This window comes from Vicugna pacos, chromosome 1, assembly GCF_048564905.1.
Source record: "Vicugna pacos chromosome 1, VicPac4, whole genome shotgun sequence".
Classification (NCBI taxonomy): Eukaryota; Metazoa; Chordata; class Mammalia; order Artiodactyla; family Camelidae; genus Vicugna; species Vicugna pacos.
The window spans coordinates 83,716,556-83,741,494 of record NC_132987.1 but is presented as its reverse complement, the minus strand read 5'-3'; the positions used below and the strand labels follow the sequence as shown (position 1 = coordinate 83,741,494).

At 38.5% G+C, this 24,939-nt stretch overlaps 2 protein-coding genes across 6 annotated transcripts in view; one reads left to right on the top strand and one right to left on the bottom strand.

Annotated features, from left to right (window-relative positions):
- Window positions 1–565: 565 nt before the first annotated feature.
- Window positions 566–24,939, top strand: part of CMSS1 (cms1 ribosomal small subunit homolog) — a 333,735-nt gene continuing 309,361 nt past the window's right edge. For 2 of the 5 annotated variants that reach the window (XM_072966317.1, XM_072966315.1), the window contains exon 1: window positions 603–772. Coding sequence is in view for 2 of the 5 variants with exons in the window: in XM_006208051.1 (XP_006208113.1) it covers window positions 709–772 (64 nt within the window). In the remaining 3 variants the exon portion in view is untranslated. Of the gene's footprint in view, window positions 773–24,939 lie in introns of all 5 variants that reach the window. The other 3 variants (XM_006208051.1, XM_031672265.1, XM_031672267.2) reach the window with 3 other exon arrangements.
- The window catches only part of LOC102533676 (filamin A-interacting protein 1-like), a 274,618-nt gene continuing 250,725 nt past the window's right edge, over window positions 1,047–24,939 (bottom strand). The window contains exons 5-6 of the mRNA XM_072966332.1: window positions 10,723–10,910; window positions 1,047–1,168 (exon numbers count right to left, since the gene is read on the bottom strand). Coding sequence (XP_072822433.1) covers window positions 10,766–10,910 — 145 coding nt within the window. The 3' untranslated portion in view covers window positions 1,047–1,168; window positions 10,723–10,765. The remainder of the gene's footprint in view (window positions 1,169–10,722; window positions 10,911–24,939) is intronic.

Below are 24,939 nucleotides of genomic sequence, written 5' to 3'. Positions count from 1 at the left end.
TTTTTCCTTCTTTGTTTCACAAAACCGGGGTGAGGGACACCGTAACCGAAGTGGGCGTAGGGAACCTGACTCTAAACTCTCCGGACCACTTGGATCTGTCGGTGGGCGACCACTTCTATACCAATCATTTTCTTTACTCATACAGTATAAAAAGAACAGTACCTTCATCTATAACAAAGCCCCAAAATTCACAATCATGAGTTCTTGTGCACGTTTTCTAAGTACAAACACATGGATGCTCAAAACACTGACACACAAACGAAAACACACCCACGTGCTCTGGTTTTCTCCCGCGACTCAAGTTCTTTCAAACTGAACAGAGAAAAATCGTCTTAGCATCTCGTCTCGCACTTTCGACAATATCTATTCGGCAAAAATAAAACCTAAACAAAAGGTTTTAAAAGAAGCATTTTAAAAAACGATAATTTTTTTTACGTGTCTTGTTGTCTTTATGCTTTTGTGAGGATTTACTTTGAGTCTCCAGACTGAGCGAGCCAGTTAGGACCGGTGTAGAAACTGCCACGAGTTGGGCGCAGCTGCCGGGGAGGCGGGGCGGAGGTTACGGCGTCATCGCCGCGGGGCGGAGGCGACCGAGCCTGAGGAGAGGCTACGCGTGCTGCAACGCCGGCCGCTGGGCTCTGAGGCAGCGAGCTCAGGCCAGCTCCCGCTTTTCCCTGGCGCTCAGCCCACGTCGAGTCCTGCGTGGAGATGGCAGACGATCTTGGAGACGAGTGGTGGGAGCACCAGCCGGCAGGAGCCGCCAGCAGTCCAGGTACCCTCTCTCTCCCCGCGCTCCTGCGGGGCCTCCCCCAGCCTCCCGCCGGTCCGTGCGCCTCAGCCCGGACCTGGCTCTGGTCGTCACCGGGTTCGCCCCGCGATGGGGCGCATGGCTGTGGGAGCGCGCGAGCATCGGGGAGCAAGTGGTGCGAGAGACTTACTAACATGTAGAACAGACACGTGTGACCTTAACTCAGATCTGCCCTATAGTCAGGAAGGACCCTTTTCCAGGCAGTTTTTCTTTTCCTCATTTCTTAGTGGATAAGACAGTTTTCACGGAGACGGAGTTTGGGCGTAATGGTTAAGGGTTAACTCCTGGATTAAATTCAGACAGTCCTCTGTTCAGATCGCAACTCCAGCCTCTAATACTGTTTTGTCTCTTTTTCCTCATCTGTAAAATAAGAATAGTAATACCAATTTCATAAGCTTGTTGTGAAGGTTAAATGAAGATAATACACATGATGTACTTTTAGCACAGTGCTTGCTTCATAATATGTGCGCGGTAAATAAAAGCTAGCTTCAGTTCTTCTTGCTATCATTATCATGTAATTTGGACTCTGAGTCTGAAGGAGACGAAATCCCACTTGAACTCACTCGTTTTACAGGTGAGGAACATGAAACCTAAAGATTTCAAATAGCAGAAGTTCACACAGTTAGTTGGTGTCAGAAACAAAACTAGAATTCAGTTAACACAATTCAGACAGTGTTTATTATGCTGTGTGTACCCACTGCCAATGCAGTGAACATTTTATTATTGAGTAGATAGCTTTAAGTAACTCCTCACTGCAGGTTTGCCTTGAACTTTTAAAGTCCCGTGGCTTAATGTACAATTTGGTGGGTTTTTTGTTTCTTTGTTTTTTAAAAGTCATTCTTCCAAGTCTACCTCTCTTCTTTACTAGATTCTAAGATTTTTTTAGGACAAAGCGAAAGCCTAATTCACATCTGTAGAGTCCACAGGGCCCTGCACATGATTAACAGTTGATACATATTTGCTGCAAACATTAATCTTGAAATATGAGTTATTAAATATCCACTAAAAACAACAAAATTCTACTACAGCATTGTTTCCAGAAAGGCAGGGCAGACTTCATGTACATACTGAGCAGATGTCATTTTTTAAAAGGTTGCCAATATAATACTTCCTTGATTAAACCTCCTGACTTTTTTGCAGCTTTGTTTCCAGTAAACGTATCCCTGATTGAAGGCATGAATACCTTTCCTTGCAGGCTGTGGTATTCCACATTTGCTTTAATCCTGCCCCCTACAATTCAGGTGTTAAAAAACATATTTTATGATATGATTCAAGGATAGAGGCCAATTAAGAAATAGTTGAATTCCTTTTAAGTGGTGAAGGGGATCTTAATTCTTGATTCTAGTCCTGCCTCTTGCCTCTCACCAGCTGTGTCTCTCAAGTTAGTCACCCTTTGGAAGGAAGGAAATTAACATATATTATCTGTTATGTGCCAGATGTTTTCATAAATATGAATTCATTTGATCTTCATAACATGCTTAAAAGGTAAGCATTACCTTCATTTTTATAGATGAGAAACAGAAAAGTTAATGTTCAGCAAGGAAGAGATCTGGGAAGAAGTTAGTCAAGTATGCCTGACTTTCAAAGTCACATTTTCCCACAATTACTGTGTGGCTTCTTTGAGCATCATTATCATAATCTGTAAAATGAGGGATCCTTGGAGATCATCTTTTCAAGGGTTTTGCCAACCAACAGTTCCAAACATTGAATCTGGTTAGAACTTTAAAGTGTTACAGCCTCTTTCATCTAAGTTGCCAGGATTCCCATCGAGATAATATGTTGGGGTTCCCAGTATCACCCTGCTTCTTACATTCCTTCTAGCTGTAAGAATAAGTTTTGAGAATTGCTAATATTAAGTTTATCAAAGGCCCTTTGTTAACCGCTGTGAAGTTAGGTGAGCACATACGCTTCCTTGAGATCTCCTTGATTGATTATTTACTGGTGATTTGTCTAACTAATCTGTGTAGTGTTTCTAATTCAGAAGAAATCACAGCTGCACCAATTCAGGTTTCCTGATTCTACCTATAATAATGAAGAAAGATCAGACTAATACTTTGTTTTGAAAGTCAAAGGAGAAATAGTGCCTTAAGTTAGAGAAAGGAAAGATAGCTGTAATAATGCCCTCATTCCTGTTGTGTGTTACACTACTTGCCTATAAAAGTAAACATCTTTCCTTATTACCTGTTTCCAGTTCACACATATGGTGGTAAGGTGATGGAGCATTTTAGTCATTTAATCAGCAGTCTACATCTACAACAGAGGCCCAACATTCATGGTCAAGAATTCTTGTATGTTTTCTAAGATCAAACTATGCAAACACATGGATGCCCAGACGTTGGCACACAGTATATATGACACTTGCCTAAACTATCCAGCTATCTATTGTCTAAGGAAGTGTACTATGCTTTTGCTTATTTCATGTCTTAGATGTGGTAGGTAACTCAAAGACCCTTACTAAAATAAAGCTTTTGATCCGCATATGACCCTTTTTGCATACATCTTATGGCTCTTCAGGACCTTTCATTTTTCTACAGGCATACTTCATTTTACTGTACTTTGCAGATACTGCATTTTTTTTACAGGTTGAAGGTTTGTGGCAACCCTGCGTTGGTTAGCATTTTTAAGCAATAAATTATTTTTGAAATACGTACTTTTTAATGTATAATGCTATTGCATATTTAACAGACTACAGTATGGTATAAACAAAAATTCATGTCACTTGCTTTATTGTGATATTTGCTTTATTGCGGTGATCTGAAACTGAACCTGCAATATCTCCAAGGTACGCCTGTACTAGAATTCTGCATTGTACTGGAGCCCAGCAGGGGACCTGGCACTTCACTCGTGTTTGATAGATAATAGCTGAATAAATGAATGCATGCTACAGGGCTTTTGGTGATCATATATATACATAGACATAATTTCTCATCCAGTCTAGACATTTGAGAGTGGGAGACCAAGCTATTAGAATTTTGCTGAAACTGTTCACCTTGGCTATCTGGTCACTTCATTGGTAACATCATTGGTGGTGACTGGAGTCATGTACCAGGATAAGATGGCTGATAGTTGTCTCTGCTGAGGTGTGTACAGCACAGTCTGCCTCCGGCAGCATAGCCTAGGAGTCGTCTAATGTAATCTAATATTCCATTTCATTCATTTATTTCCTTTTTCCCTGCCTACCTTAAGAAATTATTTGAAGTGATTTGTAGTAGACAATACGTGCAGTAGAATCATGGATACAAAACATTAATGATAAAGTGAGCAGTTACAATACCTCTGATTTCATGTAGTTGACCAAACTTGGCACTTTGTCAGTGTGAAGCTGAATGTTATTCACATCATGGATTTTGTGACTTGTGGATCAGAGCTGGGAGTTTCTGCTTTTGGAAGTGGTCACTTGATCATTCACTTAACTAAAGAGAACACTGATTGGATTTCCTTTTTATTCCAGTATAATATGCCTACTAAATTACCAAGTCAAATGTTAATAGGCAACTGGGTGCATGAGTCCAGAGCTCCAGGGTTGGGTTAGGGCTAGAGATATGGATTTAGGAATGACTGGCATATTTTTAGCTTAATTTTAAAGAGGATGTTTTTAGCAGTCTGCAAAATTCTTGGCCCCTGCTTTTGAGGAGAGTTTTTTGTATACTTCCCTAGCTTATTCTGTGTCTTTGATGCCATCTCTTACCAAGCATCTAACTAGAAAACTGAAATGTGAAGACACTTCTGTGTACACTGTAGGGAGACTGCAGATAATATTACTAATTTGCATTTGTTGCGTGGTTACTCTGTGCCAGATAATGTTTTGATTGCTTTACATGTACTAGCTCACTTAATCTTCACAAGTATACAGGGATATAGTTACTACTATCCCCATTTTATAGATGAGGAAATTGAGGCACTAAGAGATTAAATGATTTGCCCAGTGTTGTACAGTTGGTGAGTGTAGAGGCTGAGATTCATAGATAGGCAATCAGAAACCAGGCTGTGTACTTAAATTTCTCAGAGATAGTTGTTCTAATTATCAGTGATAAACATCTCATCTCTAAAATAACAATCCTTTATCAGTTTAAAGAGGTTCAGATTTTCTAAACCTTTTGTTCATATACATTACTATTATCAAATTATGTCTATTAGTCTTCCAAAGTTTATTCTTCTGAAAGAGCACTGATTACTCAGAGACACAAATAAGCAGGTTATACCATTGGACTTTGAGAACAATCTCTTGCCAGGTATTCAAACTTGATCCTAGAGCTCAAGGCTCACATACCTGGCTGTCCTCTTGAGGTCCTTACTTTATTTGATCAGAATGTCAAGTGGCCAACTGAATTTTTCCCCAAATCTACTTTTCCTCCAGTTTTCCCTATCTCAGTAAGTTAAATCACTGGCTACTCAGTTTCACAAAGGCCTAGGCATATCTTACTCATTTATTTACTTCGTTTACCCTTCATGTCTGTACTATCAAGTCTTGTCTCTACTTCCAAAACATATTCTGAATCTTTTTTCCTTTTGTCGTTGTTTGTTTCTTTACACCATTAAAGTACATGCTATCATCCTCACTTGCCTTAACCTCTGCAGTAAACTCCTAGCATGGCTCCCAGTTTCCATCTTGTCCCTCTATAGACTGTTCTTCACTCAGCAGCCAGAGCGGGCAATCAGACCACCTTCCTGCGTAAACCCTCCAGTGGCTCCCCGACCACACACAGAATAAAACCTGGATTGCTTTCCATGGTTGGTATCTGCCAGATCTCCTACTGTTTACTCTCTCCTACTTTCTGCTGTCACACTGGTCTTCACTCTGTGCCTCAACAGACCAAGCTTATCCTGTCTTAGCTCTTTGCAATAGTTGTTCTTTTTTCTTTTCTGGGCTGTCCTTTTCAATTTTGAATGGCTGACCTTTTCTTAACATTAAGACCCAAGTTCAAACATCATCAAGAAAGAGGCACTTCTTGTTCAGCCAGACTAGAGTAGCCATCTACCATGTTATGTTAATCCTCAGCAGAGCACTTATCACCAACTATTATTTTCCTTTTTAAATTTTTACAGTCTCCCCACACTAGTGTGTAAGCTCCATGTGAACAGGGATTTGTTTATCTTGTTCTTTGCTGTATCCTCAGGGCCTAGAGTACAATCTAGGTATTTAGAAGGCACTCATTAAGAATTTATTCATTGAATAATTGTTAATATTTCATACCCACATCTTGGAGACCTTAATGTAGGAATTCTGTGTCTAAAGAAACTTGGTCTGCTAGGAGAGTTGTCAAAATCCTACTCAGGCTTTTGACAGGTTTGGCAGATGCTGCTTTTTCTTTTTTTTAAAATGCATTAGAAGTCCTTGTTTGACAACTGTGTCTACTTGCATTTTATTCTAACCATATTTGGATTTAGTTTTATAACTTATGTTTTGAAATTACACATTTGAAAGGACAACAGACTTTTGCTCTCTAAATGAGCTGATAATTCCTACTGGTGACAGCTTTTGTCACCTAGAATCAATGTGATTGTTCATTTTGTTTGAGATTGTTGAAGTGAGCATTGTGGATTTTTTGTTGTAATATTTTATCCTTAAAATCACATTGCCTTATCTATGCTGAATTCCTTCTGGGAATTGTGAGATTGGGGAACACCTTGAGTCTTTGAAACCTGAATAAGTAAAGTTTTTGTGTTTTTTTCTTTTCTCACACCAAAGTTAGGCTTTTATAGCATTAATTTTACCCATAGGCAGCCAATCATAATGGATGTTGTAAAGCATTACCTCTACATATAAAATTCACACTTGGAATATCTGCAGTAGATGTTTATAACACAGAACAGAGGATCAACTTCAGGGCGTGTCATTTTCAAAATCATTTATTGACTCTCATGCTTGGCCCTATTAGACACTCTAATGGAATTAGAGGAAAAAACATAGTCTGCTTACGTTATGGGATTTACACATTGACGTAGTTCAGTCAAAATGCAAATAATATTATTTTAGGACAAATGTTAAACGGCAAAAAACAGGGTTAGGATAAATTTTAAAAGGTGAGAGGAAGGAGAGAAAGAACGACATGTCATCATTCTGTACTTGAAGATTTTGTAACAAATGGACCAACCTTCATGTGCTAGTTTTAATTTACTGTGTATAAGTTTGTGATTTTTGCAAATGATTAAACAAGTAGTTCTTGACAACAATTATGAACATTTAAAAGTACAAATTTACACATCTTTCTCCAAATAACATGGACAGTAGTTCTGCTGTCTTGAAAAATACCAGGAAATTGGAAGTCCTAGAAATATTTCCATTTCCCCCCTTAAATTCAGCAGTAACACCTTGCATTATTTTGTGGCATGAATCCTTTGACCTGTTCTTATCCCATGTTCTTTAGTTGAAACTTTAGTGTGTTCATAGAATTACACATTTTACTAAATACATCACAAACAACTTGAAATATAAGTTCCCCATTTTCATCAGCTTTCATAAAATTCTTAATTGCATTCTAAATTTGCTAGCATTGCTTTTAAAATGAGTTGACTAAGCCCTTCTTAAGCTCTTGTTCCTGAGTTCCTTGTTAGTCTAGTTCACACTAGACAAGAGGTCAGGAAACTTTTTGTAAAAGGCCGGATAGTAAATATTTTAGGCTCTGCTGGCCAGTCACTATCAAAATTACTCAACTCTGTCATTGTAGCATAAAAGCAATCAGACAATAAATATATTTAAAAAATGAGTATGGCTGTGTTCCAATAGAACTCTATCTATAAACAATGAAATTTGAATTTCGTAAAACTTTCACATTTCACAAAATATTCGTTTGATTTTTTTTTCTATTTAAAAATGTAAAAACTATTCTTAGTTTGCAGGATATACAAAAACAGCAGGCCGAATTTGGCCAGTAGGCTGCAGTTTGCATACCTCTGCCCCAGACTCAGTGTCCGACCCTAAGTGTTATGTCACATATCTCCAAAGCCAGAATTTAAAGCAAACTCTGGAGAAAATTGTTTTACATCAATTACTTCCTTATTGTCTGTAATTATCAGTCATATAATTAGATCAATCACATTCCTGTTCAACAGATACTTTATTCTAAAAAGTTACAAGGAGATTAGTTCAGATACCATTGTAGCTAAATAAATGAAGGGCTGAGGAAAGACACCAGCATACAGTATCAGATTATTAAAATTTTTGTTACAATTTGGATGTCTTTTTTTTTACTTGGATTCTTATCTGCTTCCTTTTAAAAATTGAACTTAATAAAGTCACTCTAGAATTATTAGGATAGCTTCTTTCACTTTTATTGTTCTTTGGAAGGGCCACATTTCTGCAGAAACAGGATTATGCTCAGGAGGCAGAATTCTTTATATTTCGATTGTGTTATAGGTCAATCACCATTTTGTTGAATTAAAGTCGTATTCCTATTTCTAAGTTGTTTATGCATTTTTATTGTATTACATATTGCTTTAAAATAAGCATGGTTTTTGGTTAGTAATCCTTTTGTTAGAGTAGATTTTCTTATTTTAAAGGCTTTTGCCTTAATAGGATTAAAACTGTGTCACCATTTAAAGCCAAGTTTCTGCTGCTTGCTATAAAAGTTTGCCATTTTCCTATCCCTTTTTATAGTACTTTGTACAAATCCTGTACCTCTTATCTTGTCTGCTCTTGAACTTATGGCAGCTTGGCATGAACATGTGCTTAAGGGAGTCTCCTAACATAGAAGAAAACAATTTTAAAATCTCTAACATGCAACATGTTTTGTGTTCCTCTTCAAGGTAAAACAATTGCAGGGTATTTTGTTTTTCTGGGAGTATTGTTGATACTTGTTTTTTCTGTTTTATTTCTTGCTTCTTTTCAGTCTGTTTGATATCTGCCCTAAGGAGGTCCAGTGTTTTTTCTTTGCATTAGCATAATTATCAGTGATGAATGTCACCCAGCATAACTGCTTTTCCTGACCCTATGTATACCATTGTCATCTCTTAGCACATTTGCTCACATATCTTGACTGAATGGCCTTTCTTTCCTTCATTCACTCATTCTCTGTTCAGTTAACATTACCTGCTAATGTCAGGCATAGCGCTAAGCACCGTTCACGTTTTCCCACTGCACCGTCCACCTGTTACTGCCCTGTACTTTCCTCTGAACTATCTCTTAAATTGCTTTTGTATCTCAGTTTCATCATCTTCTTTTGTAGTCCACTCCTTCAGCTAATCTCTTAAGCTTTCCTTTAACTTAGACTTTTCCACTTCAGGTTTTTAATTCACCTGACCTCCCCACCTTCTCCCTGTGTCACTTGCCTGCTGGGACTGCTGTACGTCGTCCCTCTCTTTGACTTGCATAGCTCAATTCTGCCCAGGCTTGCAGCTCCTTCTCCTCACCCGTGAAATTGAAGTAGGCCAGGGGCATTTGTACAGTGGCATCAGTACATTGAAGTGGCCTTGGCTGGATGAGCGTGGAGAATGGCAGCTCCTTTGCTCTTGCTCTGCTCTCTACACCAGGACAGCCAGCTAAAGTACTGTCCTTAGTGAGGAGGATTTCTTGCAGGGTCACACCTCCATTTCTTCGTGCAAAATCGCAGAGAATGTTGTGTCATGCTCTATGTAGAATTTTTTTTTTCTACTTGGATCTTTGTGAGATATAGCAGTCTTCCCTGTCAAAAATGCCTTATTTGTCGTCATTGTATTATTCTGTGCATGCTGAATTACAGTCATGTCTTTCACTTGATTCAGTGAGTTTTCAGCATATTGAAAAGAATTGCTTTAGCTTATTGCCAGGGGACTTAGTCCCACCTTGTAGATGACTGGTTGAATTCAGTTTTCTGTAGTTGGACATACTGATGGATTTTCAGAACTGGAAGGGACCTGAAGAATTATTCAGCTCTTCTGTTTTACATATTAGAAACTCAAGGCCTAGACTGATGAATGCCAAGCCCAGTTTCAAATGAGTGAGGTAGAATTGGAATTTGAGCCTGCTAATCCCAAACTTTTGTTGAATCAACTGATTTTTCTATAGCATTGATTTAGGGAAGAGATGTGATTAAAGAATGTCCTTTGGGATGATAAATTGTTGTTGAATTTTTTTTAAACATCCAAGACCGTGATTCATATCTCCCTAAAAGATCTCAATATTAGTGACCTTTGACTCTCAAATGTCCTGATTGCTCTAGAAAGCAGCAATTCCAATCTAAAATAGTTTGCTTTACAAGCCTAACAGTGCTGTTCTGTGGCCTGATATATGCAGGAGTGGCAACTTACTAGAAAAAATGGGATGGAAAACTAAGTTCCAGTAGTCATGTGTTCATACTACATCAACGATTATCAGGTAGGCCACTCAAAGGATGTGTTTGGCTATTACTCATTTTTGTTGTTCATTTGCTCCTTGTAACTAAGAATTACCACTTTTTTTTTCTTCTTGGTCATAGAGAAGGCATAGTTTTAGACCTTAAAGTATGATTCTAATTGTCTTGCCATTTTGATGGAAATAATCTAATTTTCTTGAAGCAAATTAGGAATTCTTGATAGCACATCTTCTTAGGAAATATGATTCAATAAAGTTCTGTGGAATGAAGGATTACTTCTGGGTTCACCAGAAAACTTTTAAACTGTCCTAATGAATTCAGTCTGTCTGAGGCTAATGATAGATAGTCCAGTTTGGGGTTGGATTACAAATAGGATGAGGAATTGAGAAGATCTGGCTGGGGTGTCTGGGTCTGTGATTGTGTGCATATGTGTATACATGTATAGGTAAAATAATTGTAGATCTGCTGCTCTTTCAGGATGATATTTACCAGTTCCAGCAACCTGTGAGTGAACCATCTGTCAGTTTACTGCCTCACCATTTCCTGGAGAGATGTCCCTTCCTCTTTGGCCTTCCATACTGGTAACCAGCTTTCCAGATATTTCTGTAGGTGAACGTATCCAGGCAGTGCGTTGGCATGACTTACCTTTTCCCTCCTATGTGGAGGAAAGTGTTAGAGGTGACAGTCCTTATGACGTGTAGCTTCTTACAGCCAGGTTGTTGAATAGTCTTATCCATGGGCCCTGGGGGAGCTTTAGGGGAAAGCTTACTGATGCCTGTAGATTTTGGTTTAGGGATCCGTGTTGGAATTCTCTGCTTGGATACCTCTTTGATCTTGAATTAAACAGAAGAACAAAAGGTAGTTAATGGTACAGTTGGTGGAGAAGTGGACATTGTTCAGGACGTAGAGTCAGCTTGGAGATTTTGGCTTTTTGAAAACACTAGGTTCTGGGGACACATCACATTAAAGATTGTTAAGTTGAAGAAAACATTTTAGTAAAGCAGTTCTGCCAACAAGTGTTGAGTGTGTGCTGTGTGCAGGGCCCTCAAAAGTAGATAAAGTGTCATGAGATTGCCAGAGAAAGGTTGATTTCAACTGAAGGGTCTAAGAGAGCTTCACAAAGAAAGTAGCATTTGACTTGGGTCTCCAAAGACTTTTAGGATTTTTAACGGCAGGATTGGGAGGGCATTTCAGAGTAAAGGAATACTTTTGATAATGTCCCTGAGATAGGAAATCCAGCACAGTTGAGAAATGGAGTGACTTCAAATTGGGTTGTATTTGGGATGCAGAATGGGAATTAGACTGGGGCTAGATAGGGAAAATTGTATCTGATTCTACAGATAGTGTGTATATGTGGCGGAGGATAGTGAGAACATAGGTTGGGAGAAGTCACATTGTGGGGTAGAATTGTATTAATATGTGTTCCTAGTTAACATATGAGTGGTGAGAGAGGAATCATAGACAGGTTGAATGATCTAGACTAGGAATGTGAGTTGTGGAGTGAAGGCTTGATTTACTTCATATTTGCTTAGAAATATATTCTTATTTTCATTTATTTAGGAAAAATACTCTTGGATAAGAATACTTATTGGGAAAGAGATGGAGAAAAGTTCTCAGCTAACTGTAGTTCTCCTATTATAAACCACTCAAGATGTTGTTGATGATGATGATGATTTTTTCTCCCTCATGTTGCGTCATCCTTTCCTTACCGGGAGCTCAAAAATAGAAATCTTTAAAAAATGCACTATAGTTTTCATCCTAGATTTCTAATATTGTTTTTATGGAAACCCATCTTATATTGTTTTTCATTCTATAGAAATTTGTCTCCACATTTGCATATTATACTGAGAAAGTAAAGTCCCTTGATCTCTTTATGTAAATATTCACTTATTTTAAAACCCCCTAACTTCTATGGCAACCATATTTAGATTTGCAAATAAACACTACACAGAGTTGGCTAAAAATATGAGTCCTTCAGTTAAGGCTAAACTTTATGCAGAACGTGCTTTCTTTTGGTACATTTAGTCAATCTTCTCTATGCCTAGGCGCTAGAAGAGTTTTTTAGGCTTTAGTGTTCTTATGGACATTTAAAAAAAATATAATCCTTGCAGATACTAACTACTGTATATAAAATAGATAAATAACAAGTTTATACTGCGTAGCCTGGGGAACTGTATTCAATATTTTATAGTAACCTACAATGAAAATGAATATGAAAATGAATATATGTATGTATATGTATGACTGAAACATTATGCTGTACACCAGAAATTGACACAACATTGTAAACTGACTATACCTCAATAAAAAAAAAAATTAATCCTAAACATAGTAAATGAGATGTTGATACTCTGATCATTCTCTTCCAGAAAATAATTAGAGATGCAGGCAAGGCTCTTTGTTTTAACATTTAGAATGATGACAAATGGACACAGTTGAAGACTCCAACAATCAGGATGGAGTAAATGAATTACACTATAATCATGTGAAGATATTATGCTGTCTTTAAATAATGATGCTTTTGAAGATGGAAAATGTGTATCCAGAAATGTTCAAAGCAGGATTAGATTATATACATGCTTTAACTATGTATATTTGAAGAGAAAATACTAGGAGAAAATATACCAGTGCTATCAGTGATTAACACACTAGTTAGTGGAGTTATAGATGCTTTTTATTTTTCTTATGTTTTCTAAATTCTCTACATTTTCTGTAAGTATACAATTTAAAAAAACAACACTAAGTTATATTAAGGCATAAAAAAGGAAGGAAACACTTCAAAAATGAGCACATTTCTGTGAACATCTACCATATTGTCTAAACGATGAGTAGCAGCTGCAATTGAAATCATAATTTAAGTCAGCTGATCTTGTGACCATAGCATTAATAATAGCCTTTCCAAGGTATAGATTTCAGTGATGTCCTTTTACTTTGTCAAGATTTAGATTGGTTGTCCTATTTAGTGTACAGAAATCTATGTTGAGATTCTACTTAAATTGTAGATTCCTCAGCCTTACCTCTAGAAACTAATTCCTTTGTCTGTGAATGCACCCAGAATCCACATTTTTAATCAACTCTCAGGGTGATCTATTTGATGTAGGTGGTCAGCCTAACATACTTTGAGAAACACTTTCATTTTTGAACCTCATTTAAACTTAAGCTCTAAGTTTTCTTTCACTTGGAACTCTGGCCTGCCTGAGTGTGAGAGGTTCAGCACTGTTAAAGGCCAGAGCTCTGTGGCCCAGTGGTCCTAGATGCTTATCAGAACCACTGATGGGGCTTTTAAAACACTGCAGATACCCATATCCCATCTTGGAGTCTACTGACTCAGATTGTCAAGGAACGTGATATGGGTACCACAGGTTATTCAGAACTGAAATCTGTCCAATAAACCAGTTGATATGGAACGCAGTTTTGGTGGGGCTTGTTTCTTGTAAGCTCTACAGACATGTACTGAAGACCGTGTGGCTTGGAATGGTGGTCATTGGTAAGGTCAGCTGTCCAAAAGTTCCTGGACTCCCATTGTTTCTACACCATTGATGCTGCAACCTTATTTTGTATTTTCTTGATAACTTCTGATTCCATTACATAGTTTTTACCTCTAGATGGCAGCAAAGGTTGGTTATTTTATTAGGACAACTAAATGTCATTCCCAAATCTTAAAAAAAAAAAAATTCAGGTTTTGTTTCCTTGCATGAATTTTATACTTGGACATATTTCAGCTAATGAGGTATAAGGCTTTAAAATGTGTCATCTCTTGGATCACTTTTATAGAACATTATGTCAAATAGCTCCAAGAAAGTTTTATCTAAACTTGAAGTGCATATTGCAAGAGGAATCCATGCATATGGCTCTTTTAAGACCACACAGTGAATGTTCTACTCAGAGTTGGAGGTTCCTGGGTTTCATCAGAGAGCAGATGTCTTGGAGGAGATTAAGCAAGTTGGAGAACTCATTCATAGAAGAAAAGATAAAAAAAGTTTTTTAACATAGTTCAACATGGAGATTGGGATTTGGAGTGGATTATAGTCTGAAAGGTGCTGAGTTCAGTGAGGCAGAGGCATTGGTTTGATGTAGGGAACAGAAGAAAGAAAAAAAGAGTATATTATGTAGTATATAAGAAGTATACAATAATTCATTATAGAGTATATAAGAATTCATTAAATTCTTAAAATGTTGGCTTATTTGGTCCACAGCTTCTAAAAGAAACTGAGCAATCTATGAGATGCCCTGGTTATAGCAAGTCATTAGATGGCATTGAGTTTTAGTGACCAAAAGAAGTATGGAAAGGTGAAAATGTTTTGTTCAAAATCTTAATTCTAGGTAAAGGGAACTAGCTCAATAGTAGAGTGCTTGCTTAGCATGCACGAGGCCCTGGGTTCAATCCTCAGTACCTCCATTAAAAAAAAAATCTTAATACTATGGCCCAATTTCTGCTTGAGCCTTGTGCTCCCTCACATTATCATGAAGGGCAACATCACAAGAAAATCAGCATTTATGAGGAAGCTGTCTGATCCTAGTTAGACAGCTGGAGTCAGGATGTTTCTTTTCTCTAAATGAAATTAACTTTGTAAGTGCTTTGAACTTTTTGCAGATGTATTGGCAGCATATTGTATAAGAAAGCTGTGTTCCCTGAGGAGTATTCCTGCATTCAGGGACTGCAGGACCCCTCGTTACACCTTCAGCTCTAGAGGTTGAAAGGCTTAAGACTCCCAAAGGCCTTGGATTATTTTGGTTTGTGGTCACTGGGGTGGTACAGGGAGAGGGCTGTCTGACTCTCAGGGACCCAGCTCTGGAATGCTTGGTCAAGGCTATGTGTTATCAGAATGGCAGAGTTTTGTATTTTTGTTTTTGTCTGTTTACTGGGAAAGTACGTAAGTAATGATGATGGATTATGGTAATGAAAAGGAGGAAATGCTAAACTGGAGAAAAAATATCTTTGAAATATTATTGTCTTCTTTTGTTTTTTGTATTGTTTGGTAAATCACCGCTAATTTTTTAAAAGGAAATAACAGATAATGAATCTGGCAGATAGCCCAGAGTTTCATATGCTGCTTTGGCTTTTTTCTCTTGATTTTCTCAGAACATCTTCATTATACAACAAAACTTTATCACTAAAGGTTTTATAATTTTATATGGCAAGGAGCTCTTCAGAAGGAAACTATAGTTTCATTAGCTTATTCCTACTGAGCTCTTGTGAGAGAACATTTGGTTTTAAATAGGGTTGCAGTGCTATGGTTTATAGTTTAGAGTTGTCCAGTTTCTTAGGTGAGGGTTAGAGGAAATTGATGCCTTTGTTTTATAATGTAACATGGTCTGTGATTGTACCTAGTCACCTCCCAGTCTCCCTGTAGTAATTACACCATGGGCAGTGAGGGCAGTCCAAGAATAAGCATTGAAATATAGTTTTCAAAAATCCTTCCTAACCTAGTTGCTTTTATTTTGTGCCCATATACAGCATTACCTGTAGAAATAGACTGTTAAATACACTAACCTTGAACTGCTGTCTTGTTTATCACTTTTCTTCTTATTCATCTGTCAGGGTTTTCACCTCAGCTTTTTTCCTTCTTTTTTCATACCCACCCTACTCTTTCTCATTCCTTCATTGCATCCATGTAATTTTTTAAAATTGTTCACAGGCTTACATTTTACAGCAGCCTTGGGTTAGTGGCTAGAGTGCAAACTGTGGAGTCAAATAAACCTAGGTGAGTCTCCATTCTGGTTCTGGCACCAACTAGCTGTGTGTCTTTGAGCAAGCCAGTTTGCCTGTGCAGACCTTAGTTTCCTCATCTGTAACCCTTATTTGGGGATTAGAATACCTACCTGCAAGTTCTTTGGTGGGGAAAAAGATACTGTGTAGGAAAGTCCTTGGCACATCCAAAGAGTTATTAGGGAAGTGTTAGTTGTTACTAATGTCAGCATTATTATCTTTGTCTTTTTCCTTATATCTAGTCTTAAGATGCCTTTTTCTTGATCATAACTATAACTTAACCTTCTTTGCTTATTTTACCTTTCTTATTTTTCTGCTTTGTCCCTTGTTGTGTCATCTCTCCAGTTAATTATGGGAGATATGTTGCTAAGCATAGCAGCTGTGGCAGCAGACCTAGCAGTGGCAATTACTGGACTGTGTTTCTAACCACCACTGGCCCAGAAAAGAACCACGTCACACATCCTTTTCCCTCCTTATCCTACTTGGTTTGTTCATTGTGAATCTGTTTTTCAGAGTTCACTTGAAAACATATTATTTTCTACTCTTTCTTGTCTTTTTCTATCTTTTAGGTGTTTGAAAAAAATGAAGCAGTTATACAAACTTTAAAGTCCTTTGACCCTGACATTCAGTGATTCCTTGAAAAGAACAAATGTAAGCCAGCTGTGGCCACCAGGTGTGTTGTTAGACATGTGCACCTCTGTTGAGCACCAACTACCAAGAATGTACAAGTTCTGGATAATGTAGGACAATGATTCTTAAACTTTATAAGCCCAGGAAATGACCCAGGCAGCTTGTTGAGATGCAGATTCCCTGCATTGGATTTCATAGATCTGGGTATGTGGAAGTCTGCAGAGTTCTAGGTGATTCTGATAAAGACGATCAGTGACTGCATTTTGAGAAATATTAATATATGAATTTCAGAAATAAATGATACCTGATTCTTACTCTCAAGATTATAGTATAGGATGAGTAACTAATAATTATAAGAGGAGGCAAAATGAAATGCTATAGTAGGATACTAACTGAAGTGTTTTGGAAACTCAGAGAAAGATTGAAAAATAAGGAGTTTTCTAGAGGAAATGGCTTACTCCTTGAGACTGGAGTAAGATTTCAATACAAGGAACAAAGAGAGAAGTGCATTACAGCCCTAGGAACAGCATGAGCAGAAAAGTACAGGGTCAAAAGTATGTGGTATGTGGGAGGATGGTCAGTACTGTGTTCTGGTGAGAGTGCAGGTTATTTCCAGAATTTCAAGGAGAGATGACATGAGAGATGGAAGCCTGGTAGAAGGTTTAGATTTGGGTCACTTGGTAATGTAAGTGCTAAGTAAGCGCTGTTTTATGGGGAGGGAGTGAGAATTGCCAGGACAGTGTTGTAGAAAGATCACCAGCAACACAAATGAAAGTTGAATTAGAGGTAAGTGATTAAATGTAGTAGATTAACTATCTTACAGTAGCATCTGTATTGAGTTCTGGATTTGGACAGTAGTAGAACAAATAAAAGAGGGAAGGCAGAGGAAGAAATACTAGGGCAGGGTGACTGATTGGACCTGGGGGGGTGAGCATAAAAGTGGAGAGTGGTACCCAGATGTTGAACCTGGGCAACAGAGAATGTGGTGGCCATCACCAAAAGTGAGGCAAAAAGCAATCCAAGAGCGACAGTGCACTGGAATGTGGGCACACACCAAGTTTGAAGTGTAGTTGGACCTTCCATGTGGAACTGTTTGGTAGGCATTGAAAACTTGGAGATGTTGCCTTGAGAATCATCACAGAAAATTTGTTGATACCATTCAAGTGGCTGAGACAGCCCAGGAAGAAAGTGTAATTCTGTAATTCCTCCTCATCTGCCACTCTTTTCTTCTCCCAACATGGGTTCTTCTACATCCTTTTCCCAGAGTCTGAGAGGTGAGTTTTGTTGGGCCCTATCCTGTGCCCAGTCCCTCTACAATGCCACCAATCTCACTAACTGATAAGAGTGTAACTCGTTCTGAGAGCAGCCCTATAAGGAGGAAGCATTTCTTTCCAGTACTTGAACAATGCATAGTGATTAAACCATTTTCCAGGCACTGATTGGCTAGCTGGGGAAGGGAAATCCTGCCCCTCTCCTGCAATGGCCAGGCTGGCCCCTGGGCCGTTGTGTCTGGGCTGAGCAGACTGATTACATAAACTTGCATTCTGTCGGGGGATCTGCCACTCCTTAGCACAAGGGGCATTCAGTAATTACAGGATGGTCCCCCTAAAGCACATTTCCTTCCTCATTGGCAGTCTGAGAAAGCCTGGAATAGGGCCATGGTTGATAGGTTGACCTAAAAAAATTAGTAGTAATTTCCCATTGTTCTCCCTAGTCCTCTCATTATCCTTGGTAAAATCAGTGGCTCTGGCAACATTTATATTCTTCAAAAGTTTTGTAATAAGGTATTATTCTTATAATCAGAAAAAAAGCTTTATATAAAAATTATTCTATATATGTTTATCATTATGAGGGATGTTCTCCTTCTTAGAGTGATCTCTACCCATTGACCCCCTCCCTGCTGCCCTGGAAGAACTATCAAGTGTTTAAATGTTTCTTGTATTATGGGCCCTTTGGGGATCTATTGCAGTTTTTAGTTGACTCCTCTTTCTGTAAAACAGTACTTTTCTGAGGCCTCAAAACTGACTAATACTAGTTTATTCAGGCAAGAACACCATTATAAAGCAAAGAACAGAAAAGGAATAGCTATTTTTTTCAAAAGAGTAGGGGGTAAAAACAGCCAATTCACTAATGGTAAAGGATAGTAGTTTGTTCTTGAGGAATTGCTTTGAATGGCTGCATTGAGGTAGGTTTTTATATTCATTTAATTGTTATGAGAAATAATTGGAGGCCAACTGGAAGATTTTCCTCTAAAATGGCAAATTTATTTATGATGCTTCCTTTGTTTACAGTTATTAATCCTGAACTGGAAGCAGAATTTAGAGACCAACAGGGTTAAACCCTGACACTTTTCCCGCTGAGCTCCAAAAATACACTGGGCAATTTGGAGATGATCTGTCTTTCTTTGTTAAGTCATGATGTTGCTTAAGAAATAGAAACTGTAGATTAGGGTATACCATCTAGGAAGATTTTCTAGGGTTCTGCCAAGGCAGAAGTCTCTGGACTAAGCTGGTGGTGCTTGTCTTTTTGATGGCTAGATCTTGGCCCCTAGATTGCCTTTTCTGGAGATCTTGGGTCACTGTCAGGATTGTCAAGGCTGCCACCTACTTGTAAGCTTTGATGTGCATGGTTGTGATTCTCCTTCTATGGATCATTTTCACTCACTTCTCATGCTTTTCTCTCCAGCCACCTCTTGAGGCCAGCCAGGTACCTCCTGCTCTGCACATGTTGATATCCTGTCCAGACTCATTCATCATGCCTGGAACTTGTGCTTTGCTTATAGGAATCCTGCTTTAGAATAGAATGGGCTTGGGACTGCAGCTTCAGTGCTTCCTGAGTAGTCTCCTGACGATGAGGGCTTGTAGCTCTCCTTGGTCTTGCTTCCTCGCATCTCCTGTCCACAGCACCATCCCTAGATCAGTCTACCCCATGCCTGCCCATTTGTGTGGGGTCTGGCCTCTCACATTCATTATCTCTTGTTAACCTCACAGTGGCTGTTAGGGGACCTAACTGAGGGAGACAGGAGGAGATGAAAAGGGAGGCAGATTGCCACCCTCATCTGAGGTGATTATGGAAGGTTACAGAAAAGGTAAGGCTTGAGCTTCCAGTGTGGGTCACTTGATGAGAGAAGAGAATTCTACCCAGGTAGAGCAGTGGGGAGAGGGAAGGGGACAGCCCTGTGTATATGTAGGGGCTTCCCAAGTGTTTTGGCTACAGTGGCAGACTTGTGGGGCAGAGCGCAGGAAGGTCTCGTCAGGTACCCAGCCTATGTCCGTGGGCAGTGGGCAATTTATTATACCTCCTCCTTGCACCAAGGTAGCTTCTCAGTATGTTGCCATGGAAAGGGAATGGGGCAATGCAATTAGACCTATGTTCATGTCTCTTTTTTATCACATACTAACAGAGCTACCGGGAACAATTTTCCCTACTTCTCAGAATTTAAAGTTTTTTATCTCTAAAATTGTGATGATACCCACTTCATAGAGTTGTTTAAAATGAAGTAACAGTGTATAAAAGATTAGATTTCTGTTATCTCACTACCCAGAAGCCTCTCTGAGGACAGAGTGCCCCCTAGCATTGTATTCAAGGCCCTTCACAGACTGACAGGACTGTGCCCTTTGAACCTTACCCCTGCCCCAACATCTCAACATCACCCACACTGCATTGCTCACTGTTCTTTGATCATTGGTTTTCTGCTCTCCCCGCTGCCCCCACATCTCTGCTCTGGACATTTCCTGGAATGCCTTTTGTCTTTTCTCTATCCCAGCCTTCCTCATCTTCTAACCTCCCAACCCCCCACCCACCTCGCTCAAGTGTTATCTGAGACCTGACCCCTGAACCCTGCCCAAAGTAACCTGCTCCTCCTCCAAACTCCTAAAGTGCTTACTGTCTATAGAATTCCTTCTCTGTGCTGTGCTCTTAATTACCTTTTAAGATGGTCCTCAACTGCCACCTTAGATTCTAAATCTTGCACCTGCATAGCTGCCCTGCATAGCAAATAAGTAATATTAGCTGCTTCATAAAGACTTGTGGATTCATTGTTGTAGATGATTTGCTGAGGAATGAAGAAAGCTTGTATCCTAATAGAAGACATTTGTGCCTGTGGTGGTTATGAGCTAATTCAAAGGGAATTGAAAATCCTCAGAGAGGATGGTTTAGAAGGGTCTAAACAGTAAAGAGTTATCTCTTAAATTCTTGGGAATCCTGCTGAAGCCATTTTTCCCTCATTAAAGCAAAGTTGGTTAGACTTCTGTTTATTTCTCTCAAAGAAATATGGAAAATGAAAATCTCACCTGAAAATACTAGTTTATAATCTGGTATCTTTGAAAGAGACAAAGGTACAAGTTATTAATACAAATATAAATGTTTAAATATACATGTGCTCTTGGGCTGATCTGTCAATTAATGGAAATGAGCCTTGTTCAGTGAAACTCTTCAGTGCAGGTTTTTAAAGTTGCTTTGAGGCTTATATTTAATTAGATTCAAGAGTCTCATCTCTGCACACCAGTTATAAGAGTTTTCAAATGAGCTGTCAAATTTTTGTCACAGCAAGTAATGTAGAAGAGGAACTGGCTTTTAGAGTCAGGTGATCCCTCTCTAATGCAGTGGTTCTCACCCAGGATGATTTTGCCCCCAAGAGAACGTTTGGCTATGTCTGGAGACATTTTTGCTAGTCATAGTTGGGGGATGACGCTACTTGGAAGCCAAAAATGCACCTAAATGTCCTGTAATGCACAGGACATTCTCCCATAACAATCATCTGACCCAAACTATTAATAGTCCTGAGGTTGTCTTCTCATGAAGAAAGAACTGATATCGTAAGGATTAAAGACATCAATTCATAAAATCTTAGAGATGAAAACAAATCTTTAGAGACCATCTAGTAGTTAGGATGCCTACAAGTAGGAAAATGAGAAAGGATAAATTTAATTTGTGAAAAGAAACTCATGCAGGTAATTGGTTTATTTATGCCACAACCTAATTTCTCAAAAGAATGTTAAACAATTAAGGGAGGGTGGCAAGACTTGGAGAGAATTTAAAAAATCATTGGAAGTTAGAGCTAGACATCATCTTAGACATGGCCAAGTCCAGTTCTCTCTGTTTCACAGATTAAATTACTTCTCCAGGGCCCCATAGCTGACTAGATCTGTTTGTCTGCTTCAAATGCTCCCTTCCCCTCATCATTCCACTTACCTAAATCTACCCTTATCCAGTTTCACACTTCAGTTGCTCTGTGAAACTTTGTCAATATACTGTAGTTCCCCTTAATCTCTAGTTTATTTTCTAGTAGGAAATTTAGTTGCCACTTGATTAAATAGTCTGATATTCTTGTTTCTTGTCTCCTTTCCTTGCCCAAATTAATAAACTCTTGAAGGACAGTGGATCTTTTGTCTTCTTAATATACTCCCAGTTCAGTCTGTCATGATCAGTGGATTGATCAGTTGTGTCCATGTGGTGCTTTGAAGAGAAGACACTGCATGCTGAGACACTGTGCATATCACTGAGGCTCGAGTGCCCGTCAGTTAGTAAACCCTCTCCACCCTTCCAGAGGCGCAGAGAGTGGCAGAGAGCCTTTGTAGGTCTGCAGGGCCTATATACACTGTTGGTTATCCAAAAGTGACTAGCCTTTGAAAAACAAAACAAAACCTAATTGGCAAAAAAAAGGTCTCTGTTAGGTAACCTTACAAAAATATGTAAAACCATTTGGCTAGGCGAGAAAAAGGAAGTCACTAAAATAAGAAAATGAATTTTAGGCTTTCAAAAAATTCTCTCAAATAATCAGATAAATTTTATTTCTCTTGACCAATAATTTTGAAAAAAGAAAGTGAAATTTTAAAATGAGGCCCCAAGAGGATTATCTCTAGGTTTGCTGACTGCAGTGCTGAAGGTTAGCCCAGAGTACATTTTGATGGCATCATTTTAAGTGTAAAACCTGGTGTCCTAATGGCATATTGACAGACTTGTGTGTGCTGCCATGTAAACGGTGTTAATTCACTATCAGATTATAAAGTACTTAGAGGAGTGTTGGCCATTTAACTTGCTGAACTCCTTAAGGATTGCTTACCCTACAGCGTTGCCTTTTGCGGGGTGCCTGCTCTGATATATTTGACCACACAGTGGAAGGGCCCATCAGTTGGAAAGGAAAGGACTTGGAGTTTAAACTAAAGGAAAGTGAATTTTAAGGGGGTTTAAGGTTTGGGGATTTTATTGAACCACTTATCTTTCCTTAATCCTTCTTGTGTTTACTTTACCGTGGCCTAAAGTGAATGGGGTCCTTTGTTTTGGCTCATCAAAACTGCTCTCTTTAATGTGTGTTCTGGATCATTCCCAAGAAATGCTGTAGGGTTATGTTGAGGGCCTGAGATCTGAGAGAGAAATGGAGCTTGTCAGTGTCAGATAGCTTGCTACTGCTCAGTTAAAGATTCAGGCATCTATGTTTTGCTACAGGTAAAAAACTGGGAACCTTTCCACCATATAAAATGGTAGTTTTTTTATTGAGCTTTTCTTTTGAATAAAAGGATAACGCGGGGAATAAGCCTTTTGTTTGTCATGACAGCCACTAGAGGGTAGAACAGTTACACTTCCTGAGACAGGTGTAATTCATTCTAATAGAACAGGACTAGGGTTGGGAGACATTTGCTAGTGTTTATCAATGTAGAAATTTCTAAAACAATGGGATTCCTTCTATAGATACATACTAATCAGTGGAGGACCTTGTTAAAAATGTAGCTTCTGGGCCCTATTCTCCAAGATTGTGATTTGATAGCTCTAGATGGGACTTCAGGGGATTCTCATACATTTGTCTTGGATTTTGCTTTGAGAAGTACTGATCTTAATGTTTTAGGCATGCATTATTACCTGATTATCTTTTCTTTTAGGATCACAAAGCAAAATGATTATTTTGGAGGGAAAAACAATAACAGAAACCAAAATGCAGGGAAATGAGTGTTATTAAAGCTTTCTCTGCCTTAATCTAACACATTTCAAAGGAGACTCATTTTGTAAAGATTCAGAATCAAAGAAGTTATTAAAAAATATGTCTTTATGTGGAGTTATATTTCAGTCAATAAAGATCTCTAGAATCCTTAGGCTACAAGCCTAAGAATTTTAAATTAAATTCCCTTCTTATGACCATCTCACAGTGCAACCTAATTGTATCCTTTGGGTGTCATGAAGTCCCCACATCTAATGTCTTGGCATTGTGAAATGTGGTTGTGGAGACCTTCTAAGTAGAGCTTATATATAACATCATGTCATTATCTTGAACATCATAACTTTCCTTTATATGTAAAGATCCAACTGTAGTAATGTGCATTGTCCTTCTGGTAAGGATGGTGATTTTGTTTTTACCGGTGCCCCCAGAGAACAATGGCATCCTTGGGAAAGCTTTGCCACTGCTCTTAAAAGGGAAGAAGTGTGTGTGATAAAATCATTCAAATCTGTGATAGGATGCTGCAACTCAAAAAGTTAGAGAGATAGGGAGACCAAATAAAATGAAACTTGGTTCTGAAGCTGAGACTTCGGATGAAATAAAATGAAAGGAAGATATTTTTCCAGAGGTTTATAGAAACAGTCTTGTCTTCTGTGAACCTCTTATGGGCCTTCTTTTTTTTGTGACTACAACCTTCCACTTTCATATATCTCATATGAAGATTTTCTAGTGTCACTTACTCTGTCCTTCCTAGTTTTCAAGGTTCTTCTGTGACTTTATGTAAGTGAATGAAAAAGAAAGTTCTGTAACACACACATACACACCTAGAGTTATGAAAAATTATTTTTGAAATTAAAGGTCAAAAATCTACAATATGTCATTCTCTGTGTGATTTTATAGAAAAGGGAAGATATTTTTCAGAGATGAAGCTCTCTTTACCATTAATTAGCTAACAGTAAGCACTTCAGTTAAGTAGCACTTTTAATAATCTATGTTATTAATATGACAATGTTCCTGAATTTTGATTCAGATATGAATTATTACACCAAAGTAATCCTAGTAGAGGAACCTCTAAAAGAGGTTTAGTTCCTTGAAAATCCAATAAACTTACTGGGAAGCCTATTTATAGTTAATATCTAGAGTAGATGATGAAGTGAGAATTTGTGCATTATAATCATGGAGCACAGGACTTAACGGTCTTAACTTTATGGTAGAGAATTGCTGTGGCTCACATAAAATAACAAATTGAATCCTTACAGAACAGACTAATGAAGAGCCCAGAGCTTCTCCAGTTGTATTAGTTACAGGGTTGGCCAAGAATGACTTTTTACCTTAGCACTTGGGGCAGCCAGGAGGAACCTGGGGGTGACAGGAATCCCTCGGCTGGTCATCTCCGCCTCTTGTATCCAGTGTGTTTTCTGTTTGTGTCATTATGTGAGAAAAGTTGGGAAGTGCTAAAAGGACTTTTTTCTTTAATCTTTTCCAGTTTCTGTTCATTTGTTTATGATCAATTGATCACTACTCTCCAAAACATTACAGATACTCTCTTGATTATTATCTAGAAAGACATCTCATGCAGCAACATTATCAA